The sequence below is a fragment of the Indicator indicator genome, chromosome 22 (assembly GCF_027791375.1).
Source record: "Indicator indicator isolate 239-I01 chromosome 22, UM_Iind_1.1, whole genome shotgun sequence".
NCBI lineage: Eukaryota > Metazoa > Chordata > Aves > Piciformes > Indicatoridae > Indicator > Indicator indicator.
This window is the reverse complement of record NC_072031.1, coordinates 14,928,701-14,950,235: the sequence shown is the minus strand read 5'-3', so window position 1 is coordinate 14,950,235 and position 21,535 is coordinate 14,928,701. Positions and strand designations below refer to the sequence as shown.

At 58.5% G+C, this 21,535-nt stretch overlaps 1 protein-coding gene across 1 annotated transcript; it reads left to right on the top strand.

Annotated features, from left to right (window-relative positions):
* Positions 1-10,039: 10,039 nt before the first annotated feature.
* Positions 10,040-20,732, top strand: SREBF1 (sterol regulatory element binding transcription factor 1). The gene is made up of 20 exons (XM_054390877.1): positions 10,040-10,145; positions 13,490-13,885; positions 14,035-14,198; positions 14,274-14,408; positions 14,494-14,712; positions 14,801-14,915; positions 15,011-15,222; positions 15,731-15,893; positions 16,251-16,289; positions 16,460-16,644; positions 16,902-17,163; positions 17,604-17,770; positions 17,859-18,027; positions 18,108-18,216; positions 18,293-18,402; positions 18,502-18,634; positions 19,395-19,557; positions 19,896-20,081; positions 20,161-20,284; positions 20,469-20,732. Exons 1-20 carry the CDS (start codon positions 10,040-10,042, stop codon positions 20,690-20,692), a joined length of 3,381 nt encoding a protein of 1,126 aa, XP_054246852.1. The 3' UTR covers positions 20,693-20,732.
* Positions 20,733-21,535: the final 803 nt, after the last annotated feature.

The following is a 21,535-nucleotide window of genomic DNA, read 5'->3' as shown; positions in this document are numbered from 1 at the left end:
TCCCTCCCCGCCCCTCCCCCCCACCCCCTTCATGTTCCAACACTCACAGGGTATTTTTTTCCTTGTGTTTTTTTATCTGGGCTTGCTCTGATTTAAAGCAGTCTGTAGGCTGTGTCCAGTAGCTCTGGCAGTTGAGGAGAATGAGGAACACGGAGCTAAATGGATGCTGTATCGTTAAGTGCATGAAGCATTTTGCTCTTTGGGAGAGCATTCACACATCAGGACTTTTTTTCTAGTGTGGTTGCCTTTTAAAATAGCTGAGTTATTTTCTTCCTTACCTCAGATTCCTTTTTCAGTAACTGTAGAGCTCTACGTTTGTCTCGGCTTAGTGTCAGTACCATCCATGCAGATGGATGGGACTTGCTCATGGACTGGGTGTGAACTGAGATTCCTGGATTCCCTCCCATGCCTGGTAGGATAGATGTGCTGGCTCTTGCTGGTAGGTGTGAGGAGAAAAAGAGGCAAACCTCACAGACACTTGTATGAGATGCTGAGGGAGATGGCTACCATGGAGGGATTAGCCCTGCCTGCCTGTGCTAAAAGTGAAACTCCTCCTTTCCTCCTAGCTTTGGGCCTGAGGAAGTGTTGGATGATTGTGGCTGTGCTATTTGTCATTTCTGGAGTATCCTCTGCTACCTCTGCCCCTTTAGTAACTCCCAGGTCCTCTGGGTCTGCAGTCTCCCTCCTGCCTGTTCCAATAAGCATATTCCAGAGGTATGGCTGAGAGTGCTGCTCTTCCTGGAGCTGCCAGAAGGGATTCCAGCATGTGTGCCTGCCTGGCTGGGCTGAAGAGCAGAGCTGGAGCAGGCAGCTCCAGCCATCACTGCAGCCCCCAGTGTGTTCCTTGGTAGGAAGCCAGTGGTGCAAGATGGCAGGGTCAAAAAGAGAGCTGAACACTGCATGGCAGGGAGAATCTCCTGACAAAGGCACTTGATCAAATGAATGCCCAGGCAGGCAGCAGAACTGCAGCCCCTCTTCCTCAGGGTGTTCATTGTCTTGGGCAGCCAGCCACTTGGTTCTGACTTGGCATGCCTGAGCCTCCCAGGATGCTGGTGTATATTGAGCTCTCTCAGAAGCTGTTCTAGACCAAGGAGCTGTGCTATAAACTGCTGATGGGAAGGTGATCAAAGTTTTTATCTCAGCATAGTTATTCAGCTCTCTAGGGTGCACCACACTTTGGTAGGCTGCAACACATAAAACCTCTTACCAAGTGGCCCAATGGCAGCACTGGTGCTCTTGCAAGGAGGGATCATGTTCATCTTTAGAGGGAAGTGTTGGTTGGTGCAGGATTTCCAGGCTGTTCCAGGTCAGACCTTGCTCTGTGGTGTCCCTGTGCATCCTCTCTTCTGTCCTTTGTCTGCATCCTCTTCTGGGATCCCTCCATATGTAGCTGGGCCCAGGTCATGCTGCTCTGCCACCCCCTAGCACTGCCTTGGCACCTCATCACTGCTCCATAGCTCACTGCATGGCTTGCAGGTGGCTGGGGAAAATCAGTGTAATGCTGGAGATAGCTTAGGATGGATCAAGCTGCCTCTTCTCCCCACTTGCTGACCCTCTCTCCATCTGAAGCCCTTCCACGTGGGTCTGCAGAGGGTTTCTCTATGTTTCATCTTCTCTGTGGCTAATGGCAAGTGCCAGGACAGTCTGCCTTGGCTGCATGTATGTGCTCTCACCCACTGCCCTCCCTGCTTAACACAAGGTGAGCCCAATGCCAGACACCCTGCTGTCAGCTCCCGCCTTGTTGCAATACATCAGATGTGGCCACCAGCTCCCAGAAACCCGAGGAAACTTCTCTCATGATGCTGATTGGATTTCAGACAATGTCTGGTGGTTGCCTGGGCAGTCTTGCCAGCACAGAGTGAACTGTTGGTGTTCCTGTCAATGCAAAAAGCTCCATGGGTGTTTTAAGTTTGTATGTTCTCTCCTAAATCCTTGAAGCACGTTGACCCTGTAAATGGCCACATCAGGTGATTCTAAGCGTGTTAATCCAGCTTCCCTGCCAAGCCAGAGGAGATAATCTCATTGCTCAGGCATGGGGACGTTGTCAAATGATGCTGAGTGGCAAGGGTAGCACCAGGCTGTCATCGAGCCACCCTGCAGAGCCTCATTCCTGGCCCTTCTTCCCCCACCCCCAAGCAAAAAGGGGGCTGTGTGTGTGTGCTGTTAATGCTGCTTCTTTCTGTCATGCTAAACCCATCCTGGGACTCTCAGGTTGTTGCTATAAAGAGAGTCAGGTCCCTTTCTGGAAGATCTCATGGAGCTGTCAGTGACTGCTCCCTCCAGCCAGAGAGGAAAAGAGATGAAGCAAAATGGTTGGGGCTGAGGGGAGATGAGGAGTTTGTGTTGGCACAACTCAAGGGACCCTCTTTTCTGTGCTGGCAACCTCAGGCACCCCACAATCCCCACTGACACCCCACTGTTCTCTGCTGGAATTCCAGGGCACTCTTTGCAGGGGGTGGCAGGTATCTTGCCTGGAAGTAGGGCAGCACTCAGGAGATGCTTTCCTTGGGTGGTGTGTGCTCAGCCTGGGGCTAAACATCCTTGTGGTGGGGTCTTTGATGGGTCTGGTTAAAGCACAGCTCTGCCATGAGTTCAGTTTGGAGCCTGCACCCACCAGACCTGGCTCTTAGGGGCTGGAAGCACCGAAGGGGACAGAGCAGGTGGCAGAACGTTGGTGGTTTAGCCCAAACCTTCTGTAACAAAAGTCAGAGCTGTGCCAGAGCTTCCCTAATGTCCTGTATCAGGATCTCTCATCTTCTCCATCCTCTTGTAGGCTGCAAAAAAGCTGTTGGAGGGAAAGGGAAGGGCGTTTTCACTTCGAGGACCAACCTTTTGATTTATTCTTCCTTCGCTTTCACTCTGAAGTGCTTCCTCTGTGCAAGTGGGGCAGAGGCCTTGGGTGGCTCCAATGCTTGTGAGAAGAGGGATGGAGCCACAGCCTGCTCCACTTCCCACCAGAAAATAACATCCCAGATGCTTTCTAGGTGTAGTAGGAATCACAGCTTGACACTCAATGACACTAAATTATTATGGGGGTCCTTTGTAAGTTCTAATCAAACCCTTCTCCAGGTTAAAATATTTTTTTTTGGTCAATATATATTTTTTGTTGTTGTTCCTTTCGAGTGTGTTTTTTAACCTCTTCTGTTAACCTGTCATGTGCTGAGATGTAAGAAATGAAATGGTTTCTATTTAAATATTTCCTCGAGGGGGGGATTGTTTGTTTGGGTTTTTTTAATTGTCATGTGTAGATTCCAGCTGCATCTTTGGCAGGTGTAGTAGCTAACAATGTGCTGTACAGACATTTAGGGTGTTTAGTATGTAGGTAAGGCTCATAGGAGAGTTGCTCATAAAACCCTAGCATGGTGTCTCATAAAGGGAACAGCATAAATGCAGAGACTGGTCCTTACTGGGACCCTCTACGTAGCCTCCCAAGTACCTTTCCCCCTTGCAAGGATCGCAGCCTCTGTCTCTGGAATGTGCTGATCAAACCAGCTCTGCCATTTCCAGGGCTGGTTTTACACCTCCAAGCTGAAGAAGGATTTTAGTGTGGGGGGGTCTTCTGTTCATTTGGCTTTTTTATTATGGGGTGCACTGAACTGTTTCCACTCCTCAGTGGAAGGCTCTGCAGAGCTGACTGGGGTGGAGAGAGACTTTCCTCCAGTGATGGAAGAACAGATCCGGGCAGTGGTTTCAGCCCGGGGCAGGGGTGAAGCTGCTGCAGGATCGGGGTCAATGCTCCCCCGGCCAACCCAGCCTGTTCCTGTGCCTCCCTATTCAATGCTCTCCAGCTTTCACCCATAAGGACAGGACATGCAGACCAGGAGAGCAAGCACAACAGTGTTTCCAACAGTCTTTATCATCTGATGACTTGCCCAGTCTCTCATGGCTGTTGGGAGTCCTGTAGAGTGGGAACTGCTTGTGCTATCTCCATCCCTAGTCCAGCCTCAGCCAGCTCAGTCATTTTTTACCTCCAGAACACCAAACACAAGGCTTGGGGAGCCTACCCTGGAAAAAAAATGCTCATGACTGTTATTTTTGTGGAAATAATGAGGCATGCAATCAGTGAGTGAATTTATGGCCTTCTGGGAGGTAACTCTTCAGCTGATGGGGGCACCCACCCACCCTTGCCCACTAGCAAGGAGAGAAGGCACAAATCCCCTTGCCTGGTGCCCACACAGCACCTTCCCACTCATCCCTCCCAAACTGCAGCCCCCAGAGTAGGCTGTGCCAGCCCCAGGCTCCCCACACCATGCCCCAGGTTTCTTCCCCATCCTGGGGAAGAGGTGAGGTTGTGTTTCAGCCAGAGCCAGCTGGGAGCTCTGATGCTGGTTCTCTTTAGCCCATGGCAAAGCTATGCCAACCATCCCACCCTGCTCTGTGTTTTTATGAGCACGAGCTCCTCACTCTGTACATGTTACGATGAGCTGTCATTAACCCTACAAATGTAACCCCTGTAAGAGCTTCTCTGTATATTACAGCTGTAGGCTTTCCAGATCAAAGTGGATAATATTTATTTACTGAAGATATTGGATATTTTTTTGTTTGGGAATGGGGTATGGGGAGAAGGGGGATGACATAACTGTTTAAAGAGATTGAATATGTAAAGAGAAACAAAATACACCACAAGCAGAGAAACTCAACACTAAAACCGTTGCTGTATTCACGTAGAAAGTGTTTACGTTAAGGACAAGACAACCTTATTAATCTGCCATTGTTTAACTTGCTCCAGAAATCATCTCTACTTTGGTTCCTGCATGTGAGATACTCCAATAAAGACACTACTAGTGTGACCTGGAAAGGTGGCATCTGTCTGTCTGTCTGTCCGTCTCTCAGGTGGTGTCTTGCTCTGCTTCACCGCCCAGCCCCAACGCAAAGGGATGAATCTCACATGTCAAAATGCAACACAGGCTTCTGGGGACCATTGAATCACAGGCTGGGGTGGGCTGGAAAGGACCTTTAAAGGTCACCCAGTCCACCCCTGCTGCAGCCAGCAGGGACATCTGCAACTAGACCCTCAGTGTCCTCCAGATGACAGAGGCCCAGGTCTTCTCGCCAGGAGAAGGCTGTTCCCAGCTGAAGATGCTCTGTGCCTTTATGAAGGTCTTGGCACATCTTTTAAGGCTGACAGCGGACAAGCACACAAGTAACAACCCTGGTGCTTGGTACAACACCTGCCCAAGTTGCAGGGCTTGCCAGATGGTCCTCAGGGGGTAACTGCGTGACCTTGGTGCTTGGTGACCTAGAAAGTGATGGGGAAGGAGCTGTTGTGCACTGCAATGCAGGAGATGTTTCCAGCCCAAGCAATGGGTGACTTTTCCTGACTCATCAGCCAGGAATTCGTTCCAACATCCTAATTTGTGGCAGTGGTTGTGATGGGCAGAGAAGGATGAGCAGTTATCTAGGAACCCTGGAGAAGTGACATGGTGTTACTTTACAGAAACACAGAATCACAGCATGGGGAGGGTTAGAAGGGACCTCTGGAGATCATCCAGTCCAACCCCACTGCTAAATCAGGGGCACCACAGCAGGCTGCTCAGGATCACAATGGCCAGGTGGGTTTGTAATCTCTTCAGAAAAAGAGACTCCACAACCCCTCTTGGTACCCTCACACCAATTTTTTCCTCCTGTTCAGATGGAACCTCCTGTGTTCCAGCTTGTGCCCATTTCCCCTTGTCCTATCCCCTGTGGTGTCCTGTGGGCACCACAGAAAAGAGTCTGGCCTCAGCCTCTTGCCCCCCACCCTTTAGCTCTTGTTGAGCATTGATCAAATCCCCTCAGGCTGCTCTTCTCCAGGCTCAACAGCCCCAAGGCTCTCAGCCTTTCCTCCTCACAGGGGTGCTCCAGGCCGCTCAGCATCTCTGTAGCTCCTGCTGGACTCTCTCCAGTAGTTCCCTGTCTCTATTGAACTGGGGAGCCCAGAACTGGACCCAGTACTCCAGCTCTGGTCTCACTTTGAATGATACTCTCCATCCCACACACAAAGATCAAAAACAGTGGTCTGTGGTTTAGAAGCTGCTTTGGGGGAAGGGGGTTGTGTGTGGCAGAACCTGAAAGATGGGTTTGCCCTCCTTGTAGCTGCAGCTGAGCATGTGTGAAATGCAGCTCTGCTCTGGGTTGTTCACCAGCCCTCTGCGCTGGGGACTTTTGGGTAGGTTCTGAGCCCAGCTCTGCTGAGAAAGGTGTGGAGCTGCCACTGCCCTGGCAAAGCAGAAATCACACAAAAAGCACTGGGTCAGACATTTCAGTGCTCTGCAAGGCAGAGGCTGCCAGAGCAGAGATCTTCCTCAGCCCCAAATTCTGTCTCCAACAGGGGCCAAAGCAGGTGCTGAGGGAAGAGTGTAAGAGCAGGAGCAAGGTGTGGATATTTCACACCTGTGCCCCCCCAGCCTCCAACAAATGGTGACACCTGAGTCCTGAAACCAAGTATCACTTTCCTGTGTTTGTGAACCCTGATGGCTTCTTGCCTCCAAACCTGCTTCTGCAGAGACCATGTGAGCTCCTGGCATGGGCTGGGGACTTCTGCAGATCACTGCCCTCCACTGCAGGCTGCTGAGCCCCCACCACAGAGCCTACTGCTGAGCCCAGTACTGGCTGAGCCTCAGCCAAGGTATGTGTCCCTTGGACACATGGAGCTTCTCCCTTATGAGGAAAGGCTGAGAGACCTTGGGGCTGTTTAGTTTGGAGAAGAGCAATCTGAGAGAGAATCTTCTCAATGCTCAGCAAGAGCTAAAGGGTGGGGGTCAAGAGAATGGAGCCAGACTTTCCTGTGGTGCCCAGTGACAGGACAAGGGCCAACAGACACAAACTAGAACCCAGGAGGTTCCATATGAACAGAAAAAAAAAAAAAAACTTCTTTGCTGTGAGGGTGCTGGAGCCCTGGAGCTGGCTGCCCAGACAGGTTTGGGAGTCCCATGGAGAGATTCCAAACCCACCTGTCCATTGTGATCCTGGGGAACCTGCTGTGGGAGACCCTTTAACAGGCAGGTTGGACTGGATGATCTCCAGAGGTCCCTTCCAGCCCCCACCATGATGTGATTCTGTGTCACTGCTTTTCAGCACTGGGCACCAAGTTTGGCTCCTGGTGTGAACGGGAAGTAGCCATGTGTGCATTTGTCTCTTCCCATTTCACTTCAGGGTAAATAACCCCAGAGCGGGGGCTGTACAGTGCTTTGGAGTGCCACTGACCCCAGCTGTGTGTTTACCCAAGCCATGGCTCAGGAAGGGGTAGTTGACAGGGCAGAGTCACAGGTAGTGAAGGAGAGAAGAGGCTTTCAATCTGTTTGCAACACAAATTAATGATTAATGCCATGCTCTGCCAGAGCAAAACAAACCAACCCCTGGAGCATGTAGGATGCTGAGGCTGGGAGTGGGGCTGCCCTGGGCTTGGCTGATTTCAGAGCAGGGTTAAGGTGTACTGGCAGGTGACAAATGTCCAGAGGGCGTGTATCCCTCTGAGGAGCTTGTTTCCATCTGGGGCACGGCATTTTGGGGGAGCAGAGGGGCAGCAGGATGAGGGAGGGTTGCTCCACGTAGGGAGCCTGAAGCTGCCACATTTGTACTCTGCAGCTCCAGCACAGCGCGACGCAGAGCCTGCCGCTGCCACCAGTGTGACTCAGGACAACGCTCCGTGCCACCAGCGAGCCCTGTGCTGCCAACCAGCCCTGATGCAGCCGCCCGAGCCCGCTGCAGCCGCTCGAGCCTGCCCGTCCGGCTCGGTGGCCAAAGCCCAGCCACCCTGGGGGGCCGGTTTGTTTTCCATCTCATCCCTGTGGTTTCCTCCTCAGGCTGCGCTCAGGAAAAACGTCTGAGTGACTCCGGAGCAACCACGTGGACCCGCTGCCATCCCCGCAGGACCGGTATGATGTAATCGCGGGCCCTGAGCCGTGATGCAGAATCACTCCACTCCGGGCCGCCGCTCTTATTGGCTGCGTGGCCCTGGTCCTACGGGCGGGGTTTTCCCTACTCCGCAACCCCGGGGAGCCCCACCCCGCCCGGCATCTATCGGCCTCCAAACCCGGCGCGCCGCCGAGGGTGCTCCGTACTTCCATCCTGCACAGAGGGTGCTGAGGATTTGCTTTGGTCCCCCGGAGCAGGGCAAGCATCATGTGGAGGTCCCTGGGGTGCACAGATCCTCAGGCTCAGGGAATGTGTCCTGCAAAATCTGGCTCTGCCTGCACCTTGTGTGAAAGCAAAGTCATGTTTATATGTGTGGCTTTTCCCCAGGCTGGGCACCTGGGTCTTGCCTGGGTTGTTAAAGGGGGATGACTCTCACGAGGATGCCCTAAAGTCTCCTGGGGCCATGGCACCTTCATCTCCCCAGCCCTGGAAGCTGCTCTCTCCTCCTGCAGCACACCCACTGCTGCAAGGGCTTTCCTGAAAGCAAAGGGAACCCTCCCACTGCCACGGAGCCCAGTTTCTCCCTGATCACCCCAATAAAAATGTGGGGAAAGCCCCACAGCAGGTTGGGAATCTCGTGGAGGGTTTGTCTCTAACAATGCTTGCTGTGGGTGAGCGATGTCCCAGCAGCTGTCAGTGGCCTGCATGTGAGTGACACTGCCCCAGCCATCAGCATGGAGCTGTGCCAGGACATTCTGGGCTCAATCCAGCTTGACCACAGGTTAACATCCCTAGCACCAGGAGGCTCAACTTGGGGTGAGAGTGCAGTCAGACTGGCAGGGTTGTGTGCCCATGGCTCTGCCACCCACCGTGTGCACACACAGGATGCTCTGTGTGGACCCCAGTGAGTTCCACATCACACCAGGGTGCCCTATGCCATGCAGGGACCCCCGTATGACACAGGGCTGTCCATTGTACCCCCCTGTGAGAGCCAGCAAGGCATTGGGGGAGGTTTTCATGGTGCAGTCAGGGTTAATGCACAGGTACCCTCAGACTGTGCTCAGTGGTGCAAAGAGGAGAGGGCAGACTAGAAGAGGGCCAATGTTGGAGAGTATTTTCTTTTCCCAAATTGTTCCCAGCAGCAAGCCAACCCCCCTCCCCCCCTCCCTCAGCTCTGCAGGGCATGGTGGCATGGGCTCACTCTGACATGAGATCCCCACTCTGAGATTCACCACCCACGGGCACCCACAGGGCTGCTCCCAATGGCTCCAGTGGTTTGCCACAGCTCAGGGTGCCTGGGCTCAGCTGGGGCTCACAGGGCAGCATACCTGCTTTGGCATCCCCTAACTGGGGCCATGGGAGCTCCTCCCACCCTGGACCATGCCATGGTTGGTAACAGTGCTGGGAGGTGCTCTGGATCTCAGAGCTGGGGGGGAAATGTAGATGTCCATAGCCTGCTTCTGTGGCAGGACCCACAGGAGCCTGGAAAATTGAGACAGCGGCCCAAGCTCACCCTGGCACATGGCCTCCACGAGGTGCTGGGGGCATCTGTAGCTGTGGCCACCACCTTCTCGACACCCTTGGTTTTTCTGTCTGCTCCTGTGTGCACCGATCTGGGCTAAATGGTCTTTAATTCCCAGTCCAGGTATTTGGTGCCCGTCCCAAGGGCTGGGTTACATCCCGAGGGCTCAGTGACTGTCCCCAGGGGTTGGTGACTGTTCCTAGGACTTGGTACCGATCCCCAGGGCTCGGTGACTGTCCCAAGAGCTTGGTGACTTCCCCAAGGGACTGCTGCCCTGCTCAGAACTTCAGCCTGCCTTGCTCCTGGTGCACCGGCTGCCTCGCCGGTGCAGCCAGGGGGTCCCTACCCGATACAGCCAGGGGGTCCCTGCCCGGTGCAGCCAGGAGGTCCCTGCCCGATACAGCCGAGGAGTCCTTGCCCGGTACCGCCGACGGTCTCTGCTCGATGCAGCGGTGCGGTGCGGGGAGGCGGCCCTGGGGCGGGCCGCAGCGGCGGATCCGCCTCCATCCCTCCCTCCCGCCGACCCTCCCTTGCCCGGTAGCAGGTCTGGGCACGGTTCGCGGGAGCAACTTGGTGGCTCGTCCCGTTCCTCCCTCTCCCCGGGCCAGCGCGGCCATGGCGGGCGGGCGGCCCCGCCGCTCCTAGAGTCGCCGCCGCAGCCCGCGACCTGCCGCCGCCGGGATGAGCACCCTCGGCTTCGACGATGCGGCCCTGGAAGGGCTGTCGCCGTCCCTCGGCCTCTCCGGGGCCAGCGACATCGACACGGCCCTGCTCAGCGACATTGACGGTGCGTCCCGACCCGGGCAGCGGCGAGTGGGGCCGGGATGGGGACAAACCTGGGTTCGGTGCACGGCCGGGACCGGGCGGATGGAAAACTGGGGCCTGGTGCATGGCCGGGGGGCTGTGCTCGGTGCAGTACTGAGGTTCGGTGCATGGCTGGCACCGGGCCGGAGATAAAACTGGGGCTCAATGCACGACCGTGGGGCTGTGCTCGGTGCAATACCGGAGGTCGGTGCACGGCTAGACCAGGCTCTGTGCATGACCGGACATGAGGAGACCAGGCTGGATGCATGGTCATGGAACCGGGAACCGTGATATGACGGCGGGGAGCGGGTTAGGTGCATAACCGGGACTAGGTGCATGGCCGGAGAAGCGGGCTCGGTGCCGCGCTTGGGGTGGTGGTTGGAACCCACCGAGCTGCAGGAGCGCGGGTCGGTAATGGGCTGCTGGTTCCGTTACCGGTGGCTGGCCCATGGCAGGGGGCTAGGGGGGGAGAAGAGTCCAAGGGGGGGTGGCGGGGTGCGGGTCACCAGGACCTCCGGGAAGGAGTTGCCGGTGCTGGAAGAACCCCGACGGGCTCACTCAACACCCCCCCCTCCCCCTCAGCATGGTGTCACCTCCAGCCCCGCCCCCTCCGTGACATCACCGCCGGGGTTACTCCCGGTCATTCCCTCCAGGACGCCTGGATTCCCCGAGCCATCCAACCGGGATGGGGTGAAGAGGCGGGGGGAGGTTCCTACAGCGGCCCTTGGGGCTGAACGGAGCATCCCTGCGGCTGGGGCCCACCAGCACCCACCGCGCGTGGAATGGAGGGTGCTCAGAGGGTGGGAGGGGTGGTGCTCAGAGGGCGCATTCCCAAAGGGACCCATTCCCCGGTGCCAAGGGGACCTATTCCCAAGGAGACCCAGTCCCCAGAACCAAGGGGACTTGTTCCCTAAGAGCACCCTCTCCTCACCACCATGGCACCGAGGTCTTGCTGATGCCCGGTGCAGTCTTACCATGGCTTTAGACAAAAACGGGGTTTGCTAGCCCTTGGCCAGCCCCAGTGCCCGGTCTCACTGCATGCCCCACTGGCTCTGCCAGTCTGTGCCATCCAAAGCAGACCGGCAGAGCTGGTGGAGCATGTGGTGAGGCAGACACTGAGCCCTGTGATGCCTGCTCTATAGCAGGGAAGCTTTCTTCTGAAGGTGGCATCCCAGGGCTGGAGCCTCATCCCAGTGGAAGTCAAGGCAGATCACCGCAAATCCAGGTGCCACTTGCCTTCCTCTGGCAAGGTTTTGGCATGAGGTTCTGCCACCTTGGGGTTTCACCATGGCCTTTTGCATCATGGCTATCATGGCCACCTTCTACCCCATGGTTCCCCCCACGCTGTTTGCCACTGGTTCCTAGGTGGCCGTGGATTGTCCCTGTGCCCATTCCAGGCTGATTGTGGGATCCACATCCATGGGTGTGGGTGTCCTGTGCCCACCAGGACCTACAGCTATGTGGCTTTGCCACACAGACTCCCAGTGGGCTGAAGCAGCAGGGTGGGGGCAACTGTGGCACCACTGGGTGCCATGCTCATGGCATGGGTGGCAGCAGGTACCACAGTGTAGAATTGTCTGGTGGGTGGGTTGGGAGAGACATGCCCGCTCCTGAGGATGGGCAGCAGGGAGACCGGGAGGGAGCACCCCCTCTCTGTACCCCCAAACTTGCCCCTGGATCAAAGAGGAGCCTTGGCGGGAGTGTGTCGTAAGCTGGTGGGGTTGAGACTAAGAGGTCCCCCCAGAAGGAAACCCACTCGTGCAGGGAGAGATGCCAAGAGCTGGATGTCTCTCAGTGGGCACATGGGGCTGCACATGGGGTTCTTGCAGGGCATTTCCTCCGGGCACCGGCGAGAAGCATCACGTGGGGCTGGCTGGACGTGGGGGGCGATGGGGGGAAGGAGTTAACGGTGGCTGGCCCCAAGTAACCGGGGGCCTGGCAGGTTACGGCAGGGTGCCCGCGAGTAACCCTCTGTCGGGCTCACCTTGGCGCGGCTGCAGGGCTGGCTGGGGGCGGAGGGCAGCGATTGGCGGAGTCACATCACCCCACCGCCAGCTTCGATCCAGCCCTGGCACGGGCAGCGTTGGGGAGGGCTACGGGCTGCTGGGGAGGAGGCTAGAACGTGGCTTTAAAACATCCTGCTGCTGCCACACGGCCGCTGTGGGGCTGAGCGAGGGCCACAGCCTGCTCCTGGGACCCCCGCGGTGCCCACCGGCATGGAGTATCCCTGCAAAGGTAGCCCCTTCCTCGCCGCCTTCCTCCTCCTCCTCGCTTGGCAGGCTCACTGTTGAGGCTCCTCTTGGAGTATTGCACCCCATGGTTGGTGTCTGGGGGGTGTGCACCTCTGGGGAGCCATCCCAGGGGTGGGAATCCTGGGGTTACTGCAGTGGGGACCCCGAGGTCTGTGCTCTTGGGGGTACCACAGTGGGGACATCCAAGGTTCCTGTGCCTGGGGGATCCGCAGGCACCCTGAGGTGTGTGCACCCTGGAGGTACCACCAAGGGGGTACCCTGGGGTCTGGGCACTCCAGGGGCACCATGGTGGGGGCATCTAGGGGTTTGTGCACCCTGACGGTGCTATGATGGGGGTACCCCAGCATCTGTGCACTCCAGGAGTACTGTGGTGGGGGCATCCTTTGGTCTGTGTTCCTGGGGGTGCCAGAGTGGGGACATCCAAGGTCTGTGTGCCTGGAGGTACCACCACAGGGACATCTTGGGCAGATCTGGTGGGAGTGTCTTGGAGCACCTCATGTTGGTGGGGACATCCCGGGGCACCCAGGTCCCACTGAGTGGGGCAGCCCTCTACCCAAGTTAATTTAACCCTGTGCTTGCCCAGCTGCCCTCCCAAGAGGGGTGCTGTGGGTAGGCACCCCTGACATGGGGGTCTGACACATCCTGGGTGTGCCACCTCTCTGTCCCAGTCCCATCATACCCTCCCAGTGATACTTTGGGGGACTTTGGCGTTTCCAGTACAGGATAAATAAACTAGCTGGCACAGGCTCCTCTCTGCCTCCCTCAACCTCAGAACCAGGCTCAAATCCACTCTGTCACCCCCATATCGGGCTAAAAACCTCTGGCAGCTGGTGGCCATTATGACATTATGAGCCCCCTGCCTCAGTTCCCCCACTGGTAGGGTGGCTGGAAGGGCACATCAGATTCCTGCGCTCTTGGGGAATTTTATCCCTGGTTTATGGAGAGATCCATGCCCAGCTGTGGGCTGGGCAGTGTGGGGACAACCTGGGGTCCCTTAGAGCTTTGGGGGGCCCCCTTGGGGAAGTGCCTGTCTGGGGCAGCCACTGATGGCATGGTGGGGGGGGCTGTTTTGCAGACATGCTCCAGCTGATCAACACACCTGACAATGACTTCCCGGGGCTCTTCGACTCACCCTTCGGTGCCCCTGACACCACCATGCCACCGGGGCTGCCCCCGGCGCTGCCCCCAGCTCCAAGCACCCTTGGCGCCTACATGGGGCCCAACAAACCTCCCCCTGCTCCCCCCACCGGCAGCGTCTACCCAGGACCCCCCGGGATGGCGACCTTCACCCCACAGCCCCCCGCCCCGCTGCTGCCAGCACCGGCCCCAGGTGTCAAGGAGGAGCCTGTGGCTGTACCCAGCAGCCAGCCCCAGCCTGGTGTCATGCTGGCCCCCAGCTTCGTCCCTGCATCTGCCAACCAGTTCAAGTCCCAGCCCCTGGGGGGCTACCAGAATCAGCACAGCTTCTCTGGTGAGGATTTGGGGGTGTGGAAAGGGTTAGGGGCTCCCCAGGTGGGGACTTCTTGTGGGAGGCTGGAATGGGAAGGATGCATCCCCATGTAGGATGGGAGTGCCCAGGTAAGCTTGTTCTGGTAATGCTGTGCTCTGCTCTGTGCCCAGCTGTGCAGCCTGGGGGTGCAGGGCAGACCGTGCCCAGTCCCCTGCCAACATCACAGCCAGCCCAGCCTGTGGCACTGCCTGGCCCAGTGCAGAGCGTGGCACCTCAGCAGCTCCTGGCCTCTGCTGCCCCACAACCCATCTCATCCCAGATCCAGCCGGTGCCGGTAAGCCCAGAGCCAGGTGTGTGGGAGGGGGTTCCATTGCCCACCAGCTCCACTGACCCTTCTTCTGTCCCCCAGGTCTTGCTGCAGCCCCATTTCATCAAGGCTGACTCCTTGCTGCTGACAGCTGTCAAGACAGACGCTGGCAGTGCCAAGAGCTCCAGCATCACCTCCCTGGCCACCACCACCAGTGGCTCTGCCACCCCACTGCAGGTGCCAGTAGGGTCCCACCGCTGGGGAGCACCGGGGTGGGAGAATGCTTGGGAACCCTCATCAACCTCACCCCACATTCCCACAGGCCCTGGTGAGCGGAGGAACCATCCTGGCCACGGTGCCGCTGGTGGTGGATGCCGAGAAGCTGCCCATCAACCGGCTGGCACCCAGTGGGAAGCCGGCACTGGCGCAGAGCCGGGGGGAGAAGCGCACGGCACACAACGCCATCGAGAAGCGCTACCGCTCCTCCATCAACGACAAGATCGTGGAGCTCAAGGACCTCGTGGTGGGCACCGAGGCCAAGGTGGGAGCCTGGGCGATGTGGGACAAGGGCTGGGCAAGGGGGGCACTGTCCCCAGTGTTTGGACTGAGCTGTCCCTGTCTGTCAGCAGCTCAACAAGTCCGCAGTGCTGCGGAAGGCCATCGAGTACATCCGCTTCCTGCAGCAGAGCAACCAGAAGCTGAAGCAGGAGAACCTTGCTCTGAAGATGGCCGTGCAGAAGAACCGTGAGTGGAAGGGCAGGTCCTAGGGAGGGTTCAGCCTTGGCACCGCAGCTGCCAGACCCCTGCCAGTGCTTCTCAACCCACTCTACTCCCCACAGAGTCCCTGAAGGACCTGGTGGCCTCCTGCAGCAGTGGGGCCAAGGCGGAGGCCCCCATGGAGGTGGTGAAGGCGGAGGTGATGGAGATGTTGACCCCACCACCCTCGGACGTGGGATCGCCGTCCCACAGCAGCCTGCTTTCGCTCAGTGGGACCAGCAGCAACAGCAGCAGTGACTCGGAGCCTGACAGCCCCCTCTGTGAGCATGACAAGGTGTGAGGGAGCTCTGGGGAGGGATCCCACCACCCTGAGTGGGCAGCTCTGCTGTGTAACACTGAGGGTACCAAGGGCATAGTGTACTTGATGCTGGCATGGGGAAAGGAGCTGAAAGCTCTGGTCTTGCTCTCTGGGGCTGCTCCTCATGCAGTCTAGGGCTGCAGAGAGGCATTCTGGACTGCACTGGGTTGCTGCACCCATGCCCTGTACCCACATCCCATGCACTGTGCCCCAGTATGTGCTCTGTGCCACATGCCTGTACCCTACATTTCATGCCCTGTGCCCCATCACCGTGCCCCATGTCCTATTGGAAGCACCTGTGTCCAATGCCCATACCCAGGACCATGCTCTGTATCCCATGCCCTGTACCCCATACCTGCACCCCATAACCATGCCCTATGCCCTGTACCCCTTGTTCCATGCCTGTGCCCCGTGCCATGCCCTATATCACATACCCATGCCCCATGCCCATGCCCTGGGGCTCATGGCAGCTCTCCCTGTGCAGATGAAGCAGGAGCAGCCTCCACCCTCGCCCAGCAGCCAGGGCATGCTGGACCGCTCCCGCATGGCCCTCTGCGCCTTTGTCTTCCTCTGCCTCTCCTTCAACCCCCTGGCCTCCCTCCTCCGGGGCTCTGGTGCCCCAGCCCCTGTGGGAAACCCAGGCACCAGTGGCCCCAGCAGGAGCATCATGGCTCAGTCTGGCACCATGGGTAAGCCCTGGTGTGGGGTAGGGGTTTTGGAAGTGGCAGATGTTGGGATGGAGGCTATCAGCCTGGTGGTTGTTGGGGTTGGCACAGAGGTAGAGGACACTGGGATGAGGGCTGTTGGGAAGGGTGTGGGGCAGTGGCTGTCAAGGTTGGCATGAGGCTGTTGGGGTGGAGGCTGTTGGGGTGGGCATGGGCTGGAGGCTTTTGAGGTGGAGACCATCAAGATGGATGCTGTTGGGGTTGAAAGCTGTTGGGATGGAGGCTGTTGGCATGAAGGTGATTTGATCATAGTGGACATGGGGTGAAGGCCATTAGGAGAGAGGTCACAGGGTAGGTCTGAGATGGGAGATGATTCGGGTGGAAGATGCTGAAGTGGACATGGGGCTGAGGCTATTGGGTGGAGGTTGTTGGGATGGACACCACTGGAGTGAAGGCTTCTGGGGTGGGCATGAGGTGAGGGCTCCTGGGATGAAGAGCATGGGGTGGGCACAGTGTGGGGTGGTGCTGACTTGCTCCTCCCCACACAGAGGAGCCATGGACGTGGTCACAGTGGCTGTGGCCCACGCTGGCATTCTGGGCCCTGAACACGGCGCTGGTGCTGGGGGCGGTGGTGAGGCTCTTCGTTTTCGGGGAGCCTGTCACCCGCCCCCACTCCGAGCCCTCTGTCCTCTTCTGGCGGCACCGTCGGCAGGCTGACCTCGACCTCGACCGGGTGAGCCCCAGCCCCTTGCCCCACAGCATTTTGCAGTGTCACCATTCTTCACAGTGAGGGTGGACAGACACTGGAACAGGTTGCCCAGGAAGGTTATGGATCCCTCCTCCCTGGAGGTGTCCAAGGCCAACCTGGATGAAGTCTTGAGCAGCCTGGGCTGGTGGGAGGTGTCCTTTCCAACCCAAACCAGTCTATGATTTCCCCCCACTGGTCCCACCCCTGCTGCTGTCCCCTCTGACCCCTTTCTCCACTGTCAGGGGGACTTTGCCCAGGGTGCCCAGCACCTGCGGACGGCGCTGGGGGCACTGGGCCGCCCTCTGCCCGCCTCCCACGGGGACCTGGCCTGCAGCCTGCTGTGGACCCTGCTGCGGCACCTGCTGCAGCGCCTCTGGGTGGTTCGCTGGCTGGCTGCCCGCGCAGGGAGGCTGCGTCCCGACCCCCCACCCCCCGCCCACGTCCAGCAGAGTGCCCGCGATGCCGCAATGGCCTACCACCGCCTGCACCAGCTGCACCTCTCAGGTATAGCCCCATGCTATGGGGGGGCGAGGGGGTGGGACCCCTATGCCCTGCATTGTCCCTGAGACACCATCTCCATCCCTGAGTTTCCTGTGTTGGTTCCTGAGCCCCCCATGTCCTTCCTTGAGTGTCCCATTACTGTGCCTGAGACCCCTGTCCCTGTCCTCATCCCTGAGACCTCCATACCCATCCTGAAGACCTCCATCCTTGAACCCCCATCTCCATCCTTGAGACCCCATTCCTGTCCCTGAACCCTTTGTCCCCATCCCTGAGCTCCCTGTCTCTGTCCTTGAGTCCCTCGTCTTTGTTCCTGAGCCTTACATCCTCATCCCTGAGCCCTCATCTCCATTTCTGAGCCCTCATCTCCATTCCTGAGCCTTACATCCTCATCCCTGAGTCCTCATCTCCATTCCTGAGCTGCTCATCCCTTTCCATCTCTGCAGGGAAGCAGGCTGGGGGGCACCTGCTGGCCATCAACCTGGCACTAAGCGCCGTCAACTTGGCTGAGTGTGCTGGCGATGCCATCTCCGTGGCTGCCCTGGCTGAGATCTATGTGGCAGCTGCCCTGCGGGTCAAGGCCAGCCTGCACCGCTGCTTCCACTTCTTGGCTGTGAGTGTGGAGCAGCCCCCTCCACCCTGGGGCAGAGGGGGTCTCCTGTGCCCCTCACTGCTTCTCTTACTCCCCACTCTCCCTCCAGCGACCCTTCCTCTGCAGTGCCCGGCGCGTAGCTCTGTCCCATGCTGGGGCTGTGCCCCCGGCCATGCAGTGGCTTTGCCACCCCTTGGGCCACCGCTTCTTTGTTGATGGTGACTGGGCCGTCAAGGGCGTCCCAAGGGAGACCATCTACAGCTCTGCTGGCAACCCAGGTACCCCACCACCCCTGGCACCCCTAAGCCCTCTGTTTCAGGGTGGGGATGTACCTGCTCACCATCCCTTTGTGCCACAGTGGACCCTCTGGCGCAGGTCACTCAGCTCTTCCGTGAGCACCTTCTGGAGAAAGCCTTGTGCTGCGTGGCCATGCCTGAGCCTGGCCGCCCTGCTGCCCAGAGTGAGGGGTAAGTGCCAGTGTGGGCATCCTGCTCCCTCTACCCACCATGGGGCCAGCCCCACTCATGGCCCCTCTCCTGGCAGGCGCTTCTCCCGTGCTCTGGAGTACCTCCAGCTCCTCAATGGATGCTCTAATGTCAGCGGCACACCCAGCCCCACACCCTGCATCAGCTCAGGCTTGGCTGCTGTCACAGGTGAGGCCAGAATGTCCTCCCTCCCCTTGGGGATGCATCATAGCAGGGAGCCACAGGGCTAGTGGACATCCCGCTCCCATATCCCTTCTCACCTTGCAGGCACCGACCCTGTGTCCAAGTGGTGGGCGTCCATCATTGGCACAGTTATTCACTGGCTGCAGGGGGACGAGGAGGGGGCTGAGCGTCTCTACCCGCTGGTGGAGACCATGCCCCGGGCACTGCAGAGCTCTGAGTGAGTGCTGGGGGGCACTGGGGAGAGAGGGGTGGCAACTCTTCACACATTTTCCTTCCGTTTTGTCTTGGCACAGCCCTTAGAATCATAGGATTGTTTTGATTGGAAAAAGCCTTTAAAATTAATTAGTCTTAACCCAAGGTCATCATGTCCCTCAGCATCACATCTGCACAGCTTTGAAAGCCCTGCAGGGATAGGGAGCCTACCACTAGCCTGGGCAGCCTGCTCCATGGCTTGACTACCCTTGGGGGAAAAAATTATTCCTCACATCCAACCTAAACCTCCCCTGGCACAATTTGAGGCCTTTTCCTCTTGTCCTATCACTTGTTCCTTGGGAGAAGAGGCCAACCCTCACCTTGCTCCAAACTCCTCTCAGGGAGTTGCAGATAGCCAGAAGGTCTCCCCTCAGCCTCCTTTTCTCCAGGCTAAACATCCCCAGGTCCTCAGCTGCTCCTCACCATCCCTGTTCTCCAAAGCCTTCATCAGCTTCATTGCACTTCTCTGGACGTGCTTCAGCACCTCAATGTCCTTCTTGTAGACAGGGGCCCAAAACTGAATCCAGCATTCAAGGTGTGGCCTCACCAGTGCCAAGTACAGTGCCCCGGTCACACTATTCCTGATGCAAACCAGGACACTGCTGGCCTGCTTGACCTTGTTACTAACACTCTGAGCAGTGTGGCCATACTTCCCAGTGTCCCCAGAGCAGAACACCACCTGTGCCCAGTGAGGGCTCTGCACTGACCCTATTCCCCACTTGCAGCAAGCCCCTGCCCCGCGCTGCCTTGCACTCCTTCCAAGCCATCCGGGCCATGCTGAGCAAGCAGGATGGGAGCCAGGCCAGTCTGAACCACTGTGAGAAGGCCAGTGCCTGCCTACGGGAGAGCCTGGAGCTGGGCAGCCCCACCAAGGGCACCATCGACAAGGTGAGTAGGGCTGGGGACAAGGTATCTGCCCAGCCTGGGTGGAGTGGGAGTGCCAAGCCCTGGTATGTGGTGCCCCTAGCCCTGGTGGGAGGTTCCCCCAGCCCTGGTGTGAGGTGCTCCCAGCCCTGGCGGGAGGTGCCCCGGGCCCTCGCAGGGGTGCATTGTAGTTGCATTGCATGTGTCAGACTGGGAGTGCAATGCCCCTGCCGTGCAGCCCAGCGGGGGTCCCATGCAGCCACGCCTGCCCGCAGGGACCTCCTTGTCCACCCCACACCGTCGTGTCTGTCTGTCCACCTGTCTGTCCGTCCCACACACTGACCCAGCTCCCCTTGCCCCAGGCGGTCCAGTTCTTGCTGTGTGACCTGCTCCTGGTCACCCGCACCAACCTGTGGCAGCAGCAGATGACGGTCAGCCAGCAGCGCAGCTGCCTCTACCAGGCCTCTGCCCTGGAGCTCCGCGGCTTCCAGCAGGACCTCAGCAGCCTCCGGCGCCTGGCCCAGACCCTCCGCCCTGCCATGCACCGGGTGAGCCCCCAGCACCTCATCCCCCCGTGTCCCCTTGTCCCCTGTGCACTGCTGTGCTCATCATCCTCCCCTTGTCCAGGTTTTCCTGCACGAAGCCACTGCCAGGCTCATGGCCCGGGCCAGCCCTACACGTACCCACCAGATGCTGGACCGCAGCCTGCGGAGGAGAGGGGTGCAGGGAAGCAAAACAGGTGGGCCACAGGGTGGGGCACTGCTCCCCACCTGCAGCACCTCAGGAGCGCTTGGCAGCAGGGCATGGCAGGTTCCTGCCTATGCTTGGGTGGTGGCACCTGCTCTGGGGTGGGTGAAGAGCCACAGCACCCAAGGGAGGGTTGGTGCCTTCCAGTGGTAGGTACCCTTGATGCTGACACCGACTCTCCCTCGCAGCTGGTGAGCCGGAGAGCCACCCCACACCACGGGAGAATGATGAAGCTCTGCTCCTGGCCTGCTGCTACCTCCCACCCAGCTTCCTCTCAGGACCAGGCCAAGGCGTGGGCATGCTGGCCGAGGCTGCCCGCACCCTGGAGAGGCTGGGCGACAAACGGACACTGCATGACTGCCAGCAGATGATCATCAACCTGGCCAGCGGCACTACTGTCACGTCAGGCTGACCAAGGGCACGCTACCAGCCCTGCTCCTCGCCTGCCTTGGCTCTGGGGGGTGGCTGGGGTGACAAGGATGTGCGTGCCTCAGTTTCCCCTCAGAGTGGAAGTCCCTTCTGCAGGATGGTGTGAGGGAGCAGTTTTTAAGGAGAGGGGGTGGGCGAATGAGGAGGGGCAGGGCGATGCCCAGTGCCACTGGTGATGCCCATGGAGGTTCCCAGCATGGGACAGCCACGTGTGGGTCACCCTGAATGGGCTTGGCCACCCCTTGGCTCTGTCCCTGTGCTCAGCCCATTTCGGTGATGGGACGTGGGGACCTCTAGTGACACTGTCACAGTATTGCATGGCACTGGGATGCTTCAGCAGTCTGGCCCCAGTGCCATCCAGTACCTCCCGGTGCCCCTAGTCATCCCTCAGTGCCCCGCACAGGGTAGGGAGGGCGTCCTCATCCTCCTCTCCTGGTTGTCCTTGCTCTATCCCCTCTCCCTCCTCCCGCGGGTCTTGCATGGGAGGCTCAGCTTCGCCCCCGTTGTGGGGTTTGACCCCCATGGTGGCAGCTAAGGACTCTCTTCCCCAACCGTGCCCATGGGATGCAAGAGGACTTCATCCCCAGCTTACCCTGCCCCCACCCCCAGAACTGACCAGTCTCCCCAGTTAGGAGCTGTCACTGCCCCCAGGCATGGCTGTTCCTGAGCTTTTTTGGAGAAGGGATGGCAGAGTGGTGTGAGACTCGGAGGGGGCTAGTGGGTACCCCTATCCCCTTGCTTCACCCCAACTTGTACATAGCCCCTCCCCCAGCCCCCTGCCTTGCGTTTTTAAACGGTATTTTCATAGCTGGAGAGTTTTGTACAG

What these genes read in the sequence shown, in the direction of transcription:
- SREBF1 (XM_054390877.1), top strand. Translation starts at nt 10,040, where the DNA reads ATGAGCACCCTCGGCTTCGACGATGCGGCCCTGGAAGGGCTGTCGCCG. An exon ending in GCTCTGCCACCCCACTGCAG is followed by an intron (nt 14,409 to 14,493) that starts GTGCCAGTAGGG and finishes ACATTCCCACAG; the next exon opens with GCCCTGGTGAGCGGAGGAAC. An exon ending in AGGCTTGGCTGCTGTCACAG is followed by an intron (nt 18,403 to 18,501) that starts GTGAGGCCAGAA and finishes CTCACCTTGCAG; the next exon opens with GCACCGACCCTGTGTCCAAG.